The sequence below is a fragment of the Chaetodon auriga genome, chromosome 16 (assembly GCF_051107435.1).
Source record: "Chaetodon auriga isolate fChaAug3 chromosome 16, fChaAug3.hap1, whole genome shotgun sequence".
Classification (NCBI taxonomy): domain Eukaryota; kingdom Metazoa; phylum Chordata; class Actinopteri; order Chaetodontiformes; family Chaetodontidae; genus Chaetodon; species Chaetodon auriga.
This window is the reverse complement of record NC_135089.1, coordinates 8,210,232-8,229,222: the sequence shown is the minus strand read 5'-3', so window position 1 is coordinate 8,229,222 and position 18,991 is coordinate 8,210,232. Positions and strand designations below refer to the sequence as shown.

Sequence of the window (18,991 nt, the reverse complement as noted above, 5' to 3'; positions counted from 1 at the left end):
TCTAATTACATGTTTTGGTATGTCACTTCTCGTGCGTCCACATCAACCTTTTCATCCTGTACCTGTTTCAGTTTAAAGTGCAATGGCATATGAAACCAAGCAACATTTTCTGATGTCTAGATAGAATAATGATTGACTAACTGCTTTCATCTTCATTTGCCTTTGTCCTTTTTGATAATATTTCCCCAGAATCAGGCAAAATCTATGCGTATAAGAAAATATTAGGATCATAACAGATTTTTTTCCCATGTGCGTGGGGATTCATATCTCATACGTCTTTTCACGTATCAATTGCGCCCTTTAAAGTCTCCGTCTAACACTGAACACAAATGCAGAAGATCATCCTCATATCAGTTATAAATAGGCTGCATCATCGCTCATCTTCCCCCATCATCTTCCGCACCTTCTCCCTCCCTCCCTGTCCGTACATCTCCTCCCTCTGCGCCTTTTTACGCACAAAACAAGTCAGAGCGCACACAGGCTGGCGGAGAAAACAGGAGAGACAATAGACAATAGTTTGGGTCATCATGGTATTTGGATTTTTACCGTAGGCAACATGCGCGCCGGACTGTGAGATACAGGTGAACAATCTGTAAACGCGTCTGATTCGTTTAGTACTGGCCGAAAGTTTCCCCAGGTTTTAATGTTGCCAACCGAGATTTCAGGAGGAGTGTGTTTCACCTCAAGGTAGGACTCCGCAAGCCAAGAACAGGTTGTCAGTGAGGACAGACTTGTAATTTCTAAGGCATTTTGTTGCTTGAATTGATGTGTGTCTCACCCTTGCAGCAGCGCTCGCTTTGGTCTGACGTTATTTGGCGTGTTTTTAAAAATGCTCAGGTGAGGGGGGAAAAAAAGAAAGAAAATAGAAAAAAGATTAAGTCACGGTGACCTTGCCATCTGATAAATCATGATCTTTGATTTGGTCAAACAAATAGCTGAAGATAATGTAGAAAAGAAACAAAAACATTAGGTGTTTCAGTTGGGGGTTCAGTATCAAATACGTCGCTTTGGTGCGATACTTATTGTGGATAATATTTCACTATCACATAAGTTTACAGATGTTTTATGAGTGGAAGACTCACATCCAGAGGTTGGACCAAAACACAAGCTTAACATCTCAACTTTTTACTTTTGATAGCACGAGGGCAATCCTGGCCATTTCAACAGCCTTTTAAACTAAACCATCATAGCAGATTTTCTCTGCTTGTTGTGATTTTAACTCCTGAGAACAAAAAGGCTTTCCATTACCCTCAAACCGCGAAAAACTTCCTATACTTTTTCCTTAAATGTCAGTCTGTACAGCGCGCGTTGACGTCAACTTTACAGGGCAATTTATTGATCCACTGATCCTCAAATGAACATGGCAATTATTCTTCCTTTGACTGTAGCTCCAGGTGACCTCTCGCAAAGTAAATGGAATCTTTCTATTCTGGTAGTCATTATCAGTGTCAGGCTGTTAGTCTCAACATGTAATTGTGGATGCATTACACACATGTATCAGTAATGTATTCAACCCACAATTAGGCAAAACATCAAATCAGATTAGTTTCATTTGCATAATTCATTTGTTTTATTTCATTACTTATTTTTCTGTGGCAATGCAGCAATTACCCGATATTCAGTAGCCTATTTAATATTTAGTGGATTTTAAAGTCACTGTCCAAACCTCTCAAAAAAAAATAAAAATAAAATTAAAAAAAAAAACTGTCTTTCAAAGATTCTTTACAAATATCATCCAATTGAATATCCAAATGCAGTAAACGCGATTAATATTGTAATGAACCTCTTGATTTAGTCAGCCTAATAAAAAATAAATATCACATAAGGCCACGGCAAACAATCTGCATTAAAGTGCATGTAGAACAATTAAAGATTTTTTTTCCCCTATGTTTCCTCAGCCAACTCATTCTTCTCTGAGTTTGTCGGTTTTTAAAGTGAACTTTGCAGCATACAAAATGCCGTCAGCGTCCTCAATTTTTCCTCTGCATTACTCCATTTAGTCACATTGACGGAACAGTTGTGCGAATTAGAATAACCACCTAAAACTAATATAAATAAATTCTTGACCTTAATTTTTAGAGAAAACCTCAAAACGTACAGATTTCCAAAATAGTCAAAACAAAAATGTCTACAATGGTGGGCCTACTGGGATTCTCTATGGAAAATGACATACGTACTTTCTGCTGTTTTCACAAATGTAATCCTCTTTTTTTAACTTCTGTTTAATTTCCATATATTATGTTGACTTATATTTAAAGGATGACATGCATTAAAAACGCAGCTGACTGGATGTAGGGCCCTAAACTGTAACCTCATATTACCCAAAAATTAAGGTGGCGTTATGGTCTAACCTTTGGTGTTCATATGTAATTATTTTTATTTGGATCTTTATTAAATTATCATATATATAAGTGCAACTCTATGTGTATATGTTATCATTGTTATATCTGCCTCTAATAACTTTAATTAAACCCAGGCTGCACGTGTGTGCGAATTGAGATTAATTTTGGATGTATTTTGTGGTAACTTAAAATGTCGTCCTGAAGATATTTTCATTTATTCTAAGTGACTGATTCTCATAATCTGTTTGCATCGGCCTATATTTTGTCACATGAATTCCCTTATTTTCAAATGGGCTTGCTGCTCAGCTGATCGAAATGGTGCTCTCTCTTTTTTTTTTTTTTTTGGATCTTTCGATAGCGATCACACTGAGGGAAGGAGAGAAGGGATGAAAACAGAGGAAAGCCAGCAGTCCTGTCTGCAGCAGCCACCATCCTCAACGCCTTTCGGTGAGTGTCAGTGTGTTGCATGAAGCACGAACGAAATACACAAATAGACAAATATTATCAGGATACTAAGGCTTGTGATAAACATCATTTATAATCATTATAAAGAGAACATAGGAGAAATTTCACTACTGAGTACTATAAATCCCTATTGGGATATTATATGTATGCGTATATGAGGGCAAATGAGAGATTCATCAAGTAAAAAAAAAAAAAAAAAAAATCGCTACTGATTACTTACATTAATTCACGATCATTGCAAAAAATATTACGGGAATATTCGAGGGACATCAGGAGAAAAAAAAGAGCCAAAACCAAAAGTTGTGTTTGTTATACTGACTGTAATTTATACTTTTTTAAGGATAAAATAAACACAATACTATAATACTAGTACAGCAATTTAGGAATAAATGAGCATTAGGGACTTAAAATCTTGAGATTTTAAAATGAGTATCAAGTGTCCACATGCGTTGGCCTATGTAATATGCAACCGGCACGTTGAGGATGAGCCTGGTAATCACATTGAAGGGGACGGCAGTGCCAGATTTTGTAAAATATACACATAAATTTGTATTGTATTGAGGGGGAAAAAATATCCGTGGAACAGTTCATGCTTTTCCAGTGTTTTATAGATGGCCATGAGGAAATTCGGAGAGTCAGCAGCTCCTTATGGGGTGGGGTTGCACTGTGGAGACTTGAACTCATAACCTCAGTATCTTAAACAGCTTGATTTGGGTCCTGCCTGTCTCTCTATCCACGCATTGATATGTTGACCCGCTCCAGGTCCGGAGTACAGGGGAGGGGGAGAGTTGTGTGCGGGCTGCGAGTCTCCCATCGCCGACCGCTTCCTGCTGCGCGTGAACGAGCGCTCCTGGCACGAGACCTGCGTCAAGTGCGCCGTGTGTTTGAGCGCGCTCACCGGGACCTGTTACTGCAGGGACCGCCTGCTGTACTGCAAGCACGACTATGAAAAGTAAGAGCACACACGCACACATATACACACACACGCGCACACACACACAAAGTAGGGTTCAGTGTTGCATTGACTGCAGAATGGGGTTGCGGTGGAGGAAGTACTCAAGCCCTTTACTAAACTCATATTACAATAAAAGCAGTTGAGCAACCTAATCTACAGGCTGAAAAAATGTCCAAGTAATTAAAATGCATGTCCTAAAAGATGGAGCAAGGTTATTCATGAATTTTGGAGATAAATAATATTTCCTCCCAACTACACCTTCATTTTCAAGGTTGATCTCATGTTTATCTCTTAATCCACAAAGAAACAAACAGGCCTAATTACTAAAACACTGTCTAACAATAATGTAAATATTCTTGTAAACTACCAGTTGACCAATATGTACTAGGCTAAAGTACAGTGGATGAAATATTTACTTCTCAAATCTGTCTGCAGGTTTTATTTACAGTAGAGGGGGACATGGTTTCTCTTGTGTAGCCACAGTTTCCTCCAATCAAATGCCAGTTGAAGTGATGTCACTCATCCTCCTAATACCCATGTTTGCAAGCCAAGAGGAAGCTAAATTCCGATTTTATGTTGATTTTAAGATCAAAATTGTGTTTTTGGAGCTGGCCAAGTTTTAGTGACAGTAAGTTGATATAGATGTGATCACTCTTGAAGTAGGTAAGTAAGTAAAAAGTATTCATACAGCGCTTTTCACAGATGTCAGTCACAAAATGCTTAACAAGGGCATTATGTTCAGAAAAGAAATCATAAAAGACGAAATCATCACCCAAGCTACATACATAATAAAACAATCCACAAATAATACCACACACACACACACACACACACACACACACACACATATATATAAAGAGGCGAATGTATGAAAATATTGACGAGACAAAAGACAGTGATGAGGAATAAGTCAGAGGTAGAAGAAACATGTCTTTTATTATCAGCAAATTGTTCAGAGTGAGTCTCTTGGCCACACTTAATGTGAGAGTAATTAATGAATAGCCTTCTCGAACTCCTTTGCTTACCCGAACAAAAGCATAAATCTGGAACAAATCCAGACAAAACCCCTTTTTACCACAGCCGATACACACAGTGCAGAGTACATTCTTCAGCCTGAAACAGCTGGCTGTTACCAAACAAGTAAGCATCATTTGACACTTACAGAGTAAATTAATGCAGGTGTCAAGAAAACTTAAGTACTTCCAGTGTTACAAGCGGCCGTTAGTCAAGACAGTCATAACATAGCACAAGTCTGATTAAAAAAATATTCATTCAATTCATGTTCAATCCCACAAGTCCATTATTACAAATAAGAGTGGTAAAGTTTGACACAGACCTATGTAGCTAAGTTTTAGATTGCAATCACGATATTGGATGTATCTGACTGGATAATTTAAAGTATGAATGCAGTTAATGGAAATTTTGCAATTTTATATTTAATTTCAATTGTACCAACACAAAACATGAAAATGAAGTTTGAAAATCTGACTAAATGCGAGTGTGATATAGATAAAGCTGAAATCAAGCTCTGGAACACATTGATATAGATTATATGGTGTTAACAGACTGTGAGGCAACTTAAGGGGATTTAAGGGACTATTCAGGTTTCAAGTTATTAATCTGAAGTTCTTGGGACATGATACATTCTACTTGGACAGTTTGTATATGGAAAAACATAGGAGTCCCTTTTCTGCCTGCTAGATATCAAGAAATGACAACTAACGACAACTAACATTTTAACGACAACTATTGGTTGACTGTTGCAGATTTGATTGTATGCTCATAGAGTTATAACAATGGATTTAGATTTATGGGAGCATGTCCATGCCCACACTGTCCATGTTCACAATCTCCTTTCATTTAACAGCACTTAATACTGCTTTTCCATGCTCCATAGTAATGCAATGTCCAATGTTTGTACACACCAACACAATATGCTGCAATGTAAAACAATAACACATGTTCAATAGTTGCTTTGTGAAATGTAAAATGCCACATTTGTTTGATGATTAAACTCTGTGGTAATTTTTGAGGCCATATTGTGTGTTTGTGTGTGTATGTGTGTGTGTGTGTGGTTGTGTGTGTGTGTGTGTGTGTGTGTGTGTGCACGCGCACACGTGTGCTTTTCGTTTCGGTTGTTTGGTGTGTGTTGCGGTCAGTGGGTGTGCCTGCAGTGGGAGCTCCAGGCGTAGACAGCTGAAGGACGAGCCTGAAACTTGTTATCATTGTTTTGAAAAGTGTCAGACGGCATCCAGCAGCACAGACTCTCCCACTGTACCTGACATCTGGAGGAGAGAGAGAGAATGAGACAGGGAGAGAGAGAGAGAGAGAGAGAGAGAGAGAGGGAAGGAGAGAGAGAGAGAGGAACTGGCTGATGAAAGTCTTATTGTGTGACGTTTATCTGGAAAAATGACTGGGAAACGTGGAGGCAATAGCTTATCATAAGTGAAGCACATGGGTTCATTTTCAGTGATATAATGAAAAAGCGTATTTGCTCTCCTCGTGTAATGACTGTAATTGTATATCCAAATTAATAGTCAGCAGCTCATTGACTATGGTGTTGATTTAGTCCCCTATACATTGCATATGGATAGTTGCCTTGTTGTGTGAGTCGGTGCCAGACTTGGCACACGGTACTGCCTGTGACCTTCAGTGGATCAGCAACAATGTCTCCTTGTTTTCCCTGCAGTCTGTCCATCGGCGCCTTACACTACACCCCCCCACACCCCCCATCTAGAGCAGGTGTGTGCATTGTAACAGATAACCATGTCCAAGAATTTGCAACGTGCATAAAAATTTTATACATTCATACAATTATTAGGGGGTGCTTGTTTTCCTTTTAACCCTCTGCTTGAAGCTTGGTTCCATTTTAGTGGCAGATGGTTGAAAGAGGCAGATCAACTGCCTGATGTCTACACACACTGATCGTCAGGTATTAAAGTAAGTGACTTACTTTTGAAGAATGTGTGGATGAAATGTATACATGCATGGTAAGACGACATCTCGCAGGCTTTTCTTGCTCATACTGGGCAATTTTCCATCTCGCCCTCGTGCAGTATCTCTGGCTTGTCCAAATATTTTTAATTTATTCTTTGTTTTCATGACATCACCCATCGCACACAGGCAAGCAGACCTCTCCTCCCTGACTCTCCATCAGCATAAGCTAAAGGCCACACTGTACAGCATTGTTACCCTCTGCATTTGTTCGCACGTGCTTGTTTTCGAAGATATAGTGAAATAGAAGTAAATGCAAAATCTGTTATGGGGGAGATATCTCTGAATACTTTAATGGCTAATAATTTTGTTGGGAAAAAAAAGACGTGGATGTCTTTCAATTCAAATGAGAGGACAAATCTAATTTTGAAATGTGGCCCATCCCCCACCCAGATTTCATCTGGGCTAAACTGCCTTCGAGGCAAAAGTTTATTCAACATTTGCATGTTGAATGTTTTCCAAGGAAATTTTTGCTCTCCAAGTTGATCACTCCGAAGCTCAAAAAGCCAATGTCAGGTTTTAACATGACAGTAGACATTTTGAGGTGAAGCACAAATAGGCACCCTAATCCCAATATTAAAGCAGTGTATAGACCCATATAGAATATAGGTTCAGTCGTGAGTCATATTCAAATTCAGTACCTTAAACTTGTGAAAAATAAGCCATCACTCTACTGCCAATCATTATCTATGTAATAAAACAGGAGGTATGCCTTCAGTTTCGAGATTCCCTGGTCTCAATCTGTTATGGAAATGAGGGGATTTAGACACAATAAACTCAAGTGCATCTTGTGGATTTTTCTTGCGGATTTATTTTTGTTTTGAAACCTCAAGACATTTTTTGGAACTCCATGCTATTATGGACCAGATGTTCAGCATGAGGCTATAGAATGATTTTGTGGCAAGACCTCAATCCACACGCTCCAAATTCCCATCAGGATGTTTTTGTGCACGGGTGCAATGCGTCACTTTTACCATCAAGATGGGCTGAATAATAAAGATTTGGATGGAAAGCAATTTACTACATCAGAAACAGGTATTAGATGGCAGAAATGTGGTATATTTTGAATAAAAGTTGCAGGATGATAAAATATTATTCCGACTGAAAATAGGACAGTGAAACCTCTTGAGTAGCACGCAGCAATAATGTCTACCATCCTCAGTATACACACACTTTTTCACTTTTTTTTTTTTTTTTCGACATTATGGTTCCTTGCCAAACTGAGCAGTATAAGGCCAGTGTTCCCTGGTCAATAGTGCTGAGCCCAGACAGAATGGAGGGTAGTCTGGCTGTGTGGAGCCTGCATGCGAGCTCCCTTGTAAGCCCCATAAAGGCAGCTTCAGCCCTGTGAAAAACAGGTCACCAGGGTGGATATTCACTAAACCTTGGGTTTAATACCTCACTCTGTGGGGTGGAGGGCACTGAGACTACATCTAGGTTTACAAACCCTCTCTTTGCAGACAGAGAGAGGGAGACCCTGCCGCCACAGTTATGGAATCTCCCTCTGCTGACCAGGTAGTCGTATGTGAGTCTAACACCCACGGTCTAACAAAGTATCCTCTCAAGTTACCGTGCATTTATGTGAGTGAACTTGTGAGTCTTGCAGCTCTGAAACACTGAGACTGAGGATAGAAATTGCATCTTCTAACCCTGTTCTCCCTTCCATAACCCCACCCCGCCCACAATTTCTCTCCCTGTCTCTCTATCCGTTACCTCGTTCATCACTGTCTGCTTTGTAATAATATTTCTCTATTCCAAACCTCATTTCGTTCTCGTTGAGATTGATGGCAGCGATGACACCAAACAGTTTATCTCGCCGTTTATCCCTTGTTTTCTCTTAATCGCCTCCCCTCCCTCAGTGCCTCTTTGTGTCTCGGGATGGGAACGGGAGGAGGTGGTGGGGAGGCTGATTGGGTACAGTGCTAATTACCCAGCATTCTGTGGCTGTCCTGTGATGACAGGCCTGACACTGGGCTGCAGGGAAATACTATTAGAGAGAATTATGCAACGACACGTCAGAAGGACAGCAAGCCCTTATCCTCGTCAGCTAGCACCTCAACTCTGGTTAATGAGTCAGTGCCATATTAATTACTTTTAATATATCAAGTCTAAATACTGAAACTGTCACCGTGTAAAAGGTCTGTTCAACAAACTTCCTCCATTGGTGTCTAACCATGCAGACAGTTTTGGTTGTATCTGCTCAGCTTTTGAGATATTCACCTCTAAAATTGGAGAAAAGGTGAATGGAATTTTGTATGTTGTCCTCAAGCAAAGAAAAGTTATGTTTGAAAAAGCAAGGAAAAAAATGTCACTGCTATTTTTTAGGTTCTCTCAGAAATTCTCAAAACTATCTGCACTGCTCAAAATCATTAGCAAGCAAGATATATGTTTAAAGAATTTTAAAATTTTTGCTCATACAATGAACCTGCAAGGGGAAGGAAAGTTTATGGTTCAGTGCGGGTATAGGTGAATCAATCATTGACAGTTCAGGACTGTACTGTATATATAATTCCCAGTGAGAGGCTACACATAATGCTTGTGGCTCTGAAACACGCCTGTCTTACCCAGGAGCCTTAAAGTTGCTAAACCTGCAGCTCAACAGATGATGGTTGGGGGTGTGCCAGTGGAAAGGACAGTGGGGATGGGGTAGTTTTTGTGTTTTGATGGTGTGCTACTGGAGAACAGTCAGATTTTATGGTATAAATGAAAGAACATCAGGGAGAAACCTCACTACAGGAGAAAGCGTTCCACATGGGATAAAGACGGTGAAGACGAGGGGTCTGAGAGTTTTAGGTAGGGATCCAGCTGCAGGGAGGGGCAGATTTTTGTCTGGGTGCATGTGTATGTGTGAGAGGAGGGGGTGATATTGCCACTGTTTTTGCATAATGTGAGATGAGACCCCATCATCTTTCCTCCCCCACAACAATTTTATAACAGACAGCTAATAAATGTTTCATGGCAGAACAAGCTGCTCGCCTTGGCTTTATTAAATCTGAGATAATAAAAGCAGAGAGGGAGAGGAAAAAAGAGAGAGAGAATAGGGGGTCGCACCAGAGAGGGAGAGATAGGGAGATCGGCGTAGACTTTTCTCAAATCGACCGGCTGTATCTCCTGTTTCTGGGGCAACGGGTCCCGCTGTCCCCCACCACCCCCTCCCCGCTGCTTCCCACTCCGCCAGAGACAGACAGGAAATGAGAAACGGGCAGACAGGATATTGCGTTCTGGTGGCCTGGGGATTAACTGTTTTATCTAAACTAACACACACACACACACACACACACACACATACATACACACACACACACACACCCACTCACCCACGCTCACAAACACACATCCATATCCTCACACATAGCATTCATTCTTGGTAGCATCAGGTGTAAATCGCACACACCCAGAGACATAGTCCATGCACGCCACGCAGGGTTTTGTTGTTACTTCACACAGGTACATTACATTAGGTCTTGAATATTACAGGCGTCAGTGCTGCTCTCATGTAGAGCTAGTCTTATTACTGGTGTGAACGATTTGCAGTGAGAGTCATGACATGTAACTGTATAACTGTGAGATTAGCTGAGAGTTTGTGCAAAAGTGCCACTAAAGAAGTATTCCATACAATGCAGGCCCTCATGGCCATTAGATAACAACTATTACATAGCTTTTACAAATTTTGGAGAGCGTTCATTGAGTGAGAGGACTGTTTATGATGTTACTTTAGTGATGCTTGGATGGATATGGTGCACAAATGACAGCATCTGTCAGTGTTTTATTGATGTTTGTACCCAGGCACCTTATCTGTGTTTACACAAACTGTGCATATTTGTGTTTATGTGTGCATGTGACTGTATATATACCCACACGTGTGTGTGTGTGTGTGTGTGTGTGTGTGTGTGTGTGTGTGACTGTACTGTATATATATATTTATATACATGTGTGTATTTGTGTGAGTGTGAGTGAGTGAGTGGTGGCAGGGGTAGTGAGTATCGTGGGGAATGCTGGGAGATTTTAATAACACAGAAGCAGTGCAGGGAGATTTAATAAAAGGAGATGATGTGATTACTGAACCCTGGCTCTGAGCCATTTTGCTTCACAGAGCAATATCCGCCGAAAGTGCGCACACACACACACACACACACACACACGCACACACTCACACTCACTCACACACACACACACACACTCACACACACACATATCAAGAAATAGATACCAAAAAGAATACAACTTAAAAGTATGACTGTTGCATATCATTTATTCTTTTTGCATCTATCACATGAATCCTTGGATGTACCTTCATTTTCAGGGACTGTGTAAACACCTATTTGTGTGACACATGCGGTCATTCTGAACACATTGAGTATTTTGGAATCACAAGCTTGTACATTAATATCGCACCATATTATATGTGTGTGAAGCAGAAATGTATCTTAAACTACAGGCCTGGCATCAGAATGAGTGACACTGGTAGATCTTTGATGAGGCACAGTTTCAGAGTGATGCCTTAATCTGTCCAAGTTCTCACTTGCTTACATGCATCTGCTCCAAACCTAGTGCAATGGGAGTTAGTATAAGCAAGACCCTACCTGTATAAATATTCATCAATTATGAAAGCAAGCACAACAACTGTAATCGCTCTGAGACACATACATATTTATGGAATGATTGTGTGGTGTGGTCCACACAATGTCGTGCTTGTCAGAGCTCACAGGCAAAACAACGCCACATGACGCAGCTTAGGGAGATGACGAAGATTCTGTTATACTGTTTGTATGCCTAGGATCTACAATAAGCAAGAGGAGAAGAGCTGATTATAACCACCTAATACTTAAAACACATCACCTTTTTCTGCCTCTCTGTATTTGATCTCATAATCAGTGAGCTTGTAATTAGTTGTGCCCCCTAACCCCTCAGAAATCCATGGCACCAAGCATGAAGGTGCCTGCAGCCAAAGTTCCTGATATTTTGTACCACACAAGCTCACAAGCAGACAGTATTCAGTCTGCTCATACACTTCTCTTTTTTGTAATTCTGCACATATGAATATTTCCCACATCACATCTTTGGAGGAAAGCCCTCTGAATCCAAAGCAAATGCTTCTTCAAAATATCCTTTCTCATAGCTCACAGCTGGTTTTAGTTCTACACCTCAGCTGTTTAAATTCTAATTTCATTCACACTTTTGTATCGCTGCAATTTAAATGCAAGAAAACAACTTTCTCTGTATTGTAGGTCTTTGTCATTCAAACATCCTTTTTCCCATTGATTGCCTGGTATATTAATGATATTCAATCTTCAAAAAAAGCACGCATTTATTGTGGTTCTGTAACATTATTGAAACTGGATCATTTTAAAGTCATAGACTCATGACATATTTAAAAATAAAATCAAAGAAAAATGTAACTGTATGACATACAGTGCAAAAGAGATGGCATTCTATAGATGTATTTGAACACAGGGAAAGTAATAATAATAATAATGATGATAAGAAGAAGAAGAAGGAAGAGGAGGAGGAGGAGAAGAATTCAGGACTGCTCTATAACCATCATGGCCATGCTGATTTATTTGAAGCTACACCCTGGTCAGGGGCAGTGTGAATGATACTTCTATTAGAGGGATTAGACTGATCTACTTACAGACCCCCCTCTGTGGCAGTTGCCCCAAGTTGCCTTCATTTGCCATGTTGAGTAAATTCCTACCGTGCTGTGTACACCCTGATTAGGGAGTGTGGCTCTTAAAAACCAACATCATCGGTCTTATGTCAAGCAATCCTGTGACAATTATATTCTGTCGTATTTTGCTCACAGTGAAAGGAAGCATTTAAGGTGTTTAAGTGTGTGTTTGGATGGAGAGTGAGGCTGCACACAGCAGAGAGGTGATCGTGTGCCATTGTTGAATATACTAGATGACAGATATATTATGATTATCAGGTGGGCTCCTGCAGATATTTTACAGTAAAGAAGCATCTTTCTAAGATGTAACGCAATGTTTCTATAAGACAATAGGCTGAGCAACCTTTTTAGCACAAGGTCCTGTCACAATAGATTTGCATGGGGTTGTTTAAAGGGATACTTGTGTTTGCATTATGATGTTAAGTTAGCGACACTGTCATTTGGGGAATTTGGGGAGCGTTTGGCAGATGGATTGAGAAAGATTAGCCGTAGCAGCTGCGTTTGGGACAGAATCGCAGATTAGGAGCTCTAATGTGCAGACCTGGCTCCTTCTTTACACTCCAGATTTGGGCAGCAACACCTTCCTATCACTCAGTCAGGGAGCGTCAACACTTCTGCCTTCGTCCCTTCCTCCCCCTCTTCACTCCCCTCTCATCCTCCCTTCCCTCTAGTCCAGTTTATTTGTGTTTTGTTCTCTCTCTGCATCCACAGACCTTTCTCTTTCCTACATCTGCTCTGACATAACTTGTAAGTCTCCCTGCTATGTTCTGGTGACCAAGCGTATCAGTACTATTTGCCGATTGATGAGTGATGTTATGGTGAATGTGGGTAACTAGCCAATATCAGACTAGGTATTCTGATATTCACTGGTTGAGTGTCTGCAAATGTCTGTGTGCATGCCTGTGTGTGTGTGTATGCAAGTGTGTGTGAGTGTCTATGTTTGTGTGTGAATGTGTGTTTTAGTGTGCATAAGTGAGAGGAGAGAGATTAACCCCATGCTATCCCCAATCCCTGGTTATGAGTTTACAGCGTCTGTCTGGCCATCGCACTGTTTAAACAACAATCTAATTAATCCTGTCTTTATTAGTTTCAGTGAACTGGGGAGGCAGGCTGGGAGGGCGTTAGGGAGAACTGGGAACGCTGGCAGAAAATACTGGGGAGGGAGGGGGAGGAAACCAAGTGCGAGAGCAGGGATTTGAGAGGAATTTAATGGCAGAGACTTAGGCCTTGTGAATGGAAATAGGGATGTGAAGAGATGGTGAGGCAGGAGAGAAATTGAAGGGTTATAACATCTCACAGGAGGAGAGATGGGTTGACAAAAGGAGGAAAGTGGTCATGGGGAAAAGCAATGGACCTGAGAAGGCCCCTCTATTAAGCTTTATTCATAGTGTTAAATAAGTACTTTAAGATTGTGGGTGGGATATGGATAGACTGGGGTTTACCCCATCAAACAGATATCAGCATTTCAGGATTTAAAAGGAAAAGGCTCACAGCAGGCAGCTCTCTTATTACAAGCTAACTACTGCCACCTACTGCAATGAGGGAGAAAAGAAAATACAATATAAAAATGCCAACTACTGTAATTCCTCTCAGCAGATGTTCACCTTGTTGCTCTGTGAATTGGGTAATGTTTATACGACCTTTAATTAAGAGACTATGCTAATCTCCAGAATCATTTGAGCTGAGGGTAAATGTATCGGAGCTCCTTGTCGGTGCCTCCATCTTTAATTACCTCACCTTTCTTTTTCTTCACTCCTTGACTCCATTAATGCCATGTAATACAATACAGTCTATGTAGGTATCCTTCACATGTAAGCCCACGCGTGTCTTTCTGTGCACCTCCAGGCTGTTTGTAAGGAAGTGCAGCGGCTGCCTGCAGGTGATTGGACGTTCAGAGCTGATAATGCGTGTGCAAGGCCAGGTGTACCACCTGGGATGCTTCACTTGCTGTGAGTGTGAACGCCGGCTGCAAAGAGGTGATGAGTTTGTGTTGAAAGAAGGCCAGCTGCTCTGCCGCATGGACTATGAGAAGGAGAGGGAAATGCTGGCCGCTATTAGTCCCACACCAACTGAATCAGGTAAAGTAGGTTTGTTACAAGGCTGCTTCGCCTGAGCCACATGGCAATCCATTCAAAATTGCTTGGCTTTTCTTCATACATCCTAGCCAGACTCTTTTGCATTTGTGCATTCAACATATTTTTGAACACAGCCAGTTTCAGTCACATTCCTCCACTGCAGACCAGTGAGTAGCTCCTGAAGGGCAAATAGAGGTGTGAGGGGCTAAGTCTCAAGCTGCTTCATTGTTCAGTAGGTTGCATGAACTGGATCTCAGAAACTGATTAGGTTACTGGCTCAGTGACCACTGGGATGAGTCATAGTGCCCAGCACAACTGCTTGGCAACAGCACATCGTAACAGCAAAAGGTCTTGGAAAAATACAAACTGTTTTAAATGTGTATCAGTAATTATTTTAAACACTCTAGAAACTGTTTCATTCTCCAGACATTCACTACCTACTGAACCGGGGACCAGTTTGTTTTTTTTTTAAAAAAAAGAAAAATTCTCAGGCTTTTGCTCTGAGTCACTTTGGATTTAAATACCTCTTTTTCATTTAATGAAGTATTGAAATGTACCTTCTCAGACAGGCTGTTCTGATTCTCCTTTTTTTTAATCTGCTTACCTTGTTCAGTAAAAAGTGAGGATGAGGATGGTGGAGGAGGCTCTGGCGGAGGGAAAGGTGGTGATGAAGGCAAGGAGCACAAGCGTTCAAAACGACCACGCACCATCTTGACAACACAGCAGCGTCGTGCTTTCAAGGCCTCCTTTGAAGTGTCTGCTAAGCCTTGCCGCAAGGTGGGTGGACCACTCGTCTTATTAATGGAAATTCCCAGCACATAATGCTCCCTTGCAAATTTCATTCCCCTTGGGCATCTATGTCAGTCTGCATAGCAATCAATCTCAAGGTGTGTTTGTCACTGTAAAGTTTGCATCTTAAAAACTCTAATCTGTAGGTGAGAGAGACACTGGCTGCTGAGACTGGACTGACAGTGCGCGTTGTGCAGGTGTGGTTTCAAAACCAGAGAGCCAAGGTTAGATTTTTTATGTTTCCTGAGGACAGGTTTTGTTTCATATGTCAACACACGGAGAAAATTCATACAGACTGTGTGTTTTTGTGTCTCAGATGAAAAAGATAGCTCGCAGACAGCAGCAACAGCAGCAGCAGCAGCAGGAACAAGAGCAGCTGGGAGGGAACAGGAGAGGACCAAGTAGAGGGGGCCGCCAAAGCAATGACGACAGTGAGGGTAAGAGCTTAAAGTGCCAATGCAGGATCGAGAAGAATAAGCAAATGTTTGATCAATAGATGATGAAATGGTTTAACTAAAGGGATTCTCATCTCTACGCAGATGGCTCTAGTACCCATGGCATGGATGGGATACTGGGGTATCCGTCTCTTCCACGCCAGCAGCTTCTAGCTCTGGACCCCAACATCTACGGTGGAGAGCCATTTAGACATGGGCTTACACCGCCTCAGCTGAACAGTGAGCAGCTCCACTCCTATGGTGAGACAGAATGTTGAAGTTGCAAATAAAGAAACTGTCCCCGCAAAATGAAGATTATTTCCCCTCGCTCATGAAAGTCAAAACCATAATTCAAAGTCATGAGGCCATTCAGCAACTTAGTCTTCTTTCAAATCCCTGGGTTAATGGAGCCTAACACACTTTTCAAAAAACTGCACTGCTCAATTATTTTTAGAAAATGAGCAGTGGGAGGTAGTAAGGCAAAAATATAATATTTAGACTCATAAGAGTCATGTTATATCAGCTGACGTTTGGGGGACACTTTTCCTGGTTTCTAGCTGTAAAAAGATGTGAGATTAAACTGTCCAGGCTGACTGACTGTCTATTTGGCAGGTCCATTAGCTTTTGATTTCTCAGCAAACATTAGTGCTTACTTTCATATTCTTTATATATTCTTCTCCGCTTTCTAGTACTAATTAAAAATGGCTCCACTTCAGCTGTGCACACTCTCGCTCTTTTTCACTGCAGACTCAGAGACAGTGTTCCATGACCTGGACAGCGATGGAAGCCTCGGTCACCTTGGAGATTGCCTCTTAGCAACTGCGGACGGTAGCCTCCTGCCAGGGCGAGTGGGAAACCCCATTGATCGTCTCTACTCCATGCAGAACTCCTACTTCACCTCCTGACCCTTATAAACTCTCACCCTTTCCCTTCCTGTTCCACCTTTCACCTCAAAGATGCAGCTAATGGAGTCTGTCCATCAACATGCCTGTGGGACCACTCTCCATGAAAATGCCGACACCCAAACACATTTCTGAGCTTTTGCCGTATCACAGGCCAAAATAATTACATGTTAGGCATACTGTAGTCATAATATCAGTTTGCAGCAGATTCGCATAATGTTACCATTATCTTTCCTCGATAAGAATCACATGCTGGAAATACAGACACTGTAAATGTCGAAGATATGTAAAAAGACCTCGATTTCTCCTGTTGTATTTATGTAATGTTCAATGAAACACCTTTCATGGCACTTTCCAACAAAAAAACAACAAAGACACTTATTCAAACATTAATATGTATACCATGAATTACAGACAATAATTGGTTGTTGAAAGTGAATTCATCAATCAACATGTATTTAGGAGTCTTGGCAGGTCTCATGAGCAGCTGAGGGTCTAACTTAAATTAGTATATTGCATAACTTTTTTTTGACAGGACTGGTCATTAGTTATTGTGCGTGAAAGACTGCAGCATATACAGTATTGTATATGGCTTGGAGTACAATTTTGCTCTCAGGTTAGTGTGTGTGTTTATATAACCTGAGCTATAACTCAGGATAAGGTGCAAACAGGATTACAGTGCTACAACCCCAATTCCAAAAAAGCTGGGATGCTGTTTAAAACATAAATAAAACAGAATGTGATAACTTGCTAATCATTTTAACATATATTCAATTAAAAACACAAAAAGACAATATGCTTAATGTTTTACCTCAGCAACTTCATTGATTTTTTGAAAATATATATACCTATTTTGAATTTGATGCCAGCAACATGTTTTAAAAAAGCTGAGACAGGGGCCACTAAAGACTGGGAAAGTGGTGGAATGCTCAAAAAAACACCTGTTTGGAACATTCCACAGGTACACAGATTCATTGGTAGCAGGTGATAGTATCATTATATGAAAGGGGCATCCTCAAAAAGCTCAGTCATTCACAAGCAATGATGGAGCGAAGTTCACCACTTGGTGAAATGCATAATTGTATAAAGGATATTACTCCAGGGGCTCGGGTACACTTTCTAAACCGATGTTGGTAAAGAACAGTTTGTTTGCAAATGACTGCATTCGGTTTTCATTCACATATAACACATGCAGTGTCCCAACATTTTTGGAATCTGGGTTGTAACTAGCCCAGTGACTTCAAGAACGTAGATTGCAAAGAGGAAGAAACTTTCCATGTAGAAAGTTAATTTCAAACTACATTCTTAGTTTTTCATAATGCATGACTGGTATAATATGGACCAAAAAAACTCATTTTTTTTTAGCATTTACACCGCACTACAGGGTAATTTGAGTAGCCTTATGTGGACACAGGGTTGTAAACGTGATTATTGCTTTAGCTTTCCCTTCTCTTTTATAAAGTAATCACTAAGAAGCAGTGCAGTAAATGACAACCAATAGCTCTACTATGCCCAAAAGTTAGGACACTGGGTGTACATTATGATGTGCTCCAAATGTAAATGTGAGTATGACTGTGTTACAGTTAATTGTTGTAGTCACTTTCTGTAATGATTTATTTCTCAAACATCTCAAATTAGATGTTGTTAGGTAGATATTTTGTACCTTCTGTGATAATCAGCAACTATTTAAACTGTAGCATGATATTTATGTGTCACAAAGTAGGTCTTAAGGAATAGCCTCCAAACTGAAGTTGGATAGCAGAAAGCATCAGGATCAGACTTACAATGTGGTGCAGAATAAAATAGGATTAAGGTGATACTCGTTTCATTTAGGTGCCAGTGATGGGCTACAGCTTGTGACATTCTTTCATGACATTATGTTTGACTCTGATCACTGACTCATGGTATTTTTACAGTGATATTTTTGTGAATGTAACTTATTTGTGTGGTATTAGGCGAGTTCCTATCTTACTTTTTTGTTCAGTGACTGCCAGGTGATGTGCTTTGAATGTAATGTTGCTATATCTTCAATACAATCTGCGGTTTCATCTTTGGAGTGCGCTTGCCTTATTGTCCAACATATGATAAATGATGACGCACTGAACCCTTTCTCATGTGGTATAAACTGAAGGTATTACACTTGAAAAGATATAATTCATTTTACCCTCCATTACCCCCTTCAAAGCTTTAATAATTCAACCAGAAAAGGTCTGTTCTGCTTAGTGGTCACAGGGCTCATAACTCAACATCCTCCCTCTGTCTCTCTCAGTAGTCCTGCTGATTAGAAGTGGACAGCCTCCTCCTTCTCCTTCCTTTCTTCCCAGGCTCCCTATTTCTCAGTCACTGAGTGATCAGGAGAGTTTGTGT

At 40.7% G+C, this 18,991-nt stretch overlaps 1 protein-coding gene across 4 annotated transcripts; it reads left to right on the top strand.

The window, feature by feature from the left end:
- The first annotated feature begins 345 nt into the window (after positions 1–345).
- On the top strand, positions 346–18,674 carry lmx1al (LIM homeobox transcription factor 1, alpha-like). Of its 4 annotated transcripts, none has more exons than XR_013078325.1 (9): positions 346–687; positions 2,701–2,789; positions 3,570–3,759; positions 14,270–14,502; positions 15,113–15,276; positions 15,435–15,512; positions 15,605–15,725; positions 15,808–15,962; positions 16,470–16,581. XR_013078325.1 is itself a non-coding variant. In XM_076752964.1 (9 exons), exons 1-9 carry the CDS (start codon positions 644–646, stop codon positions 16,625–16,627), a joined length of 1,212 nt encoding a protein of 403 aa, XP_076609079.1. In that variant the 5' UTR covers positions 359–643; the 3' UTR covers positions 16,628–18,674. The 4 variants fall into 4 exon arrangements, 2 of the variants coding, with proteins under 2 accessions (XP_076609079.1, XP_076609078.1); XR_013078324.1 differs by having other exon boundaries at positions 352–687; positions 15,808–15,983; positions 16,470–16,606; XM_076752964.1 differs by having other exon boundaries at positions 359–687; positions 15,828–15,962; positions 16,470–18,674.
- Positions 18,675–18,991: the final 317 nt, after the last annotated feature.

Excerpts from the sequence above, each read along its gene's own strand:
- lmx1al (XM_076752963.1), top strand. The coding sequence starts at position 644 with ATGTTGCCAACCGAGATTTCAGGAGGAGTGTGTTTCACCTCAAG. Across the intron at positions 15,726-15,827 it reads AAGCAATGACGACAGTGAGG|ATGGCTCTAGTACCCATGGC; the intron begins GTAAGAGCTTAA and ends ATCTCTACGCAG. Across the intron at positions 15,984-16,469 it reads TGAGCAGCTCCACTCCTATG|ACTCAGAGACAGTGTTCCAT; the intron begins GTGAGACAGAAT and ends TTTTCACTGCAG.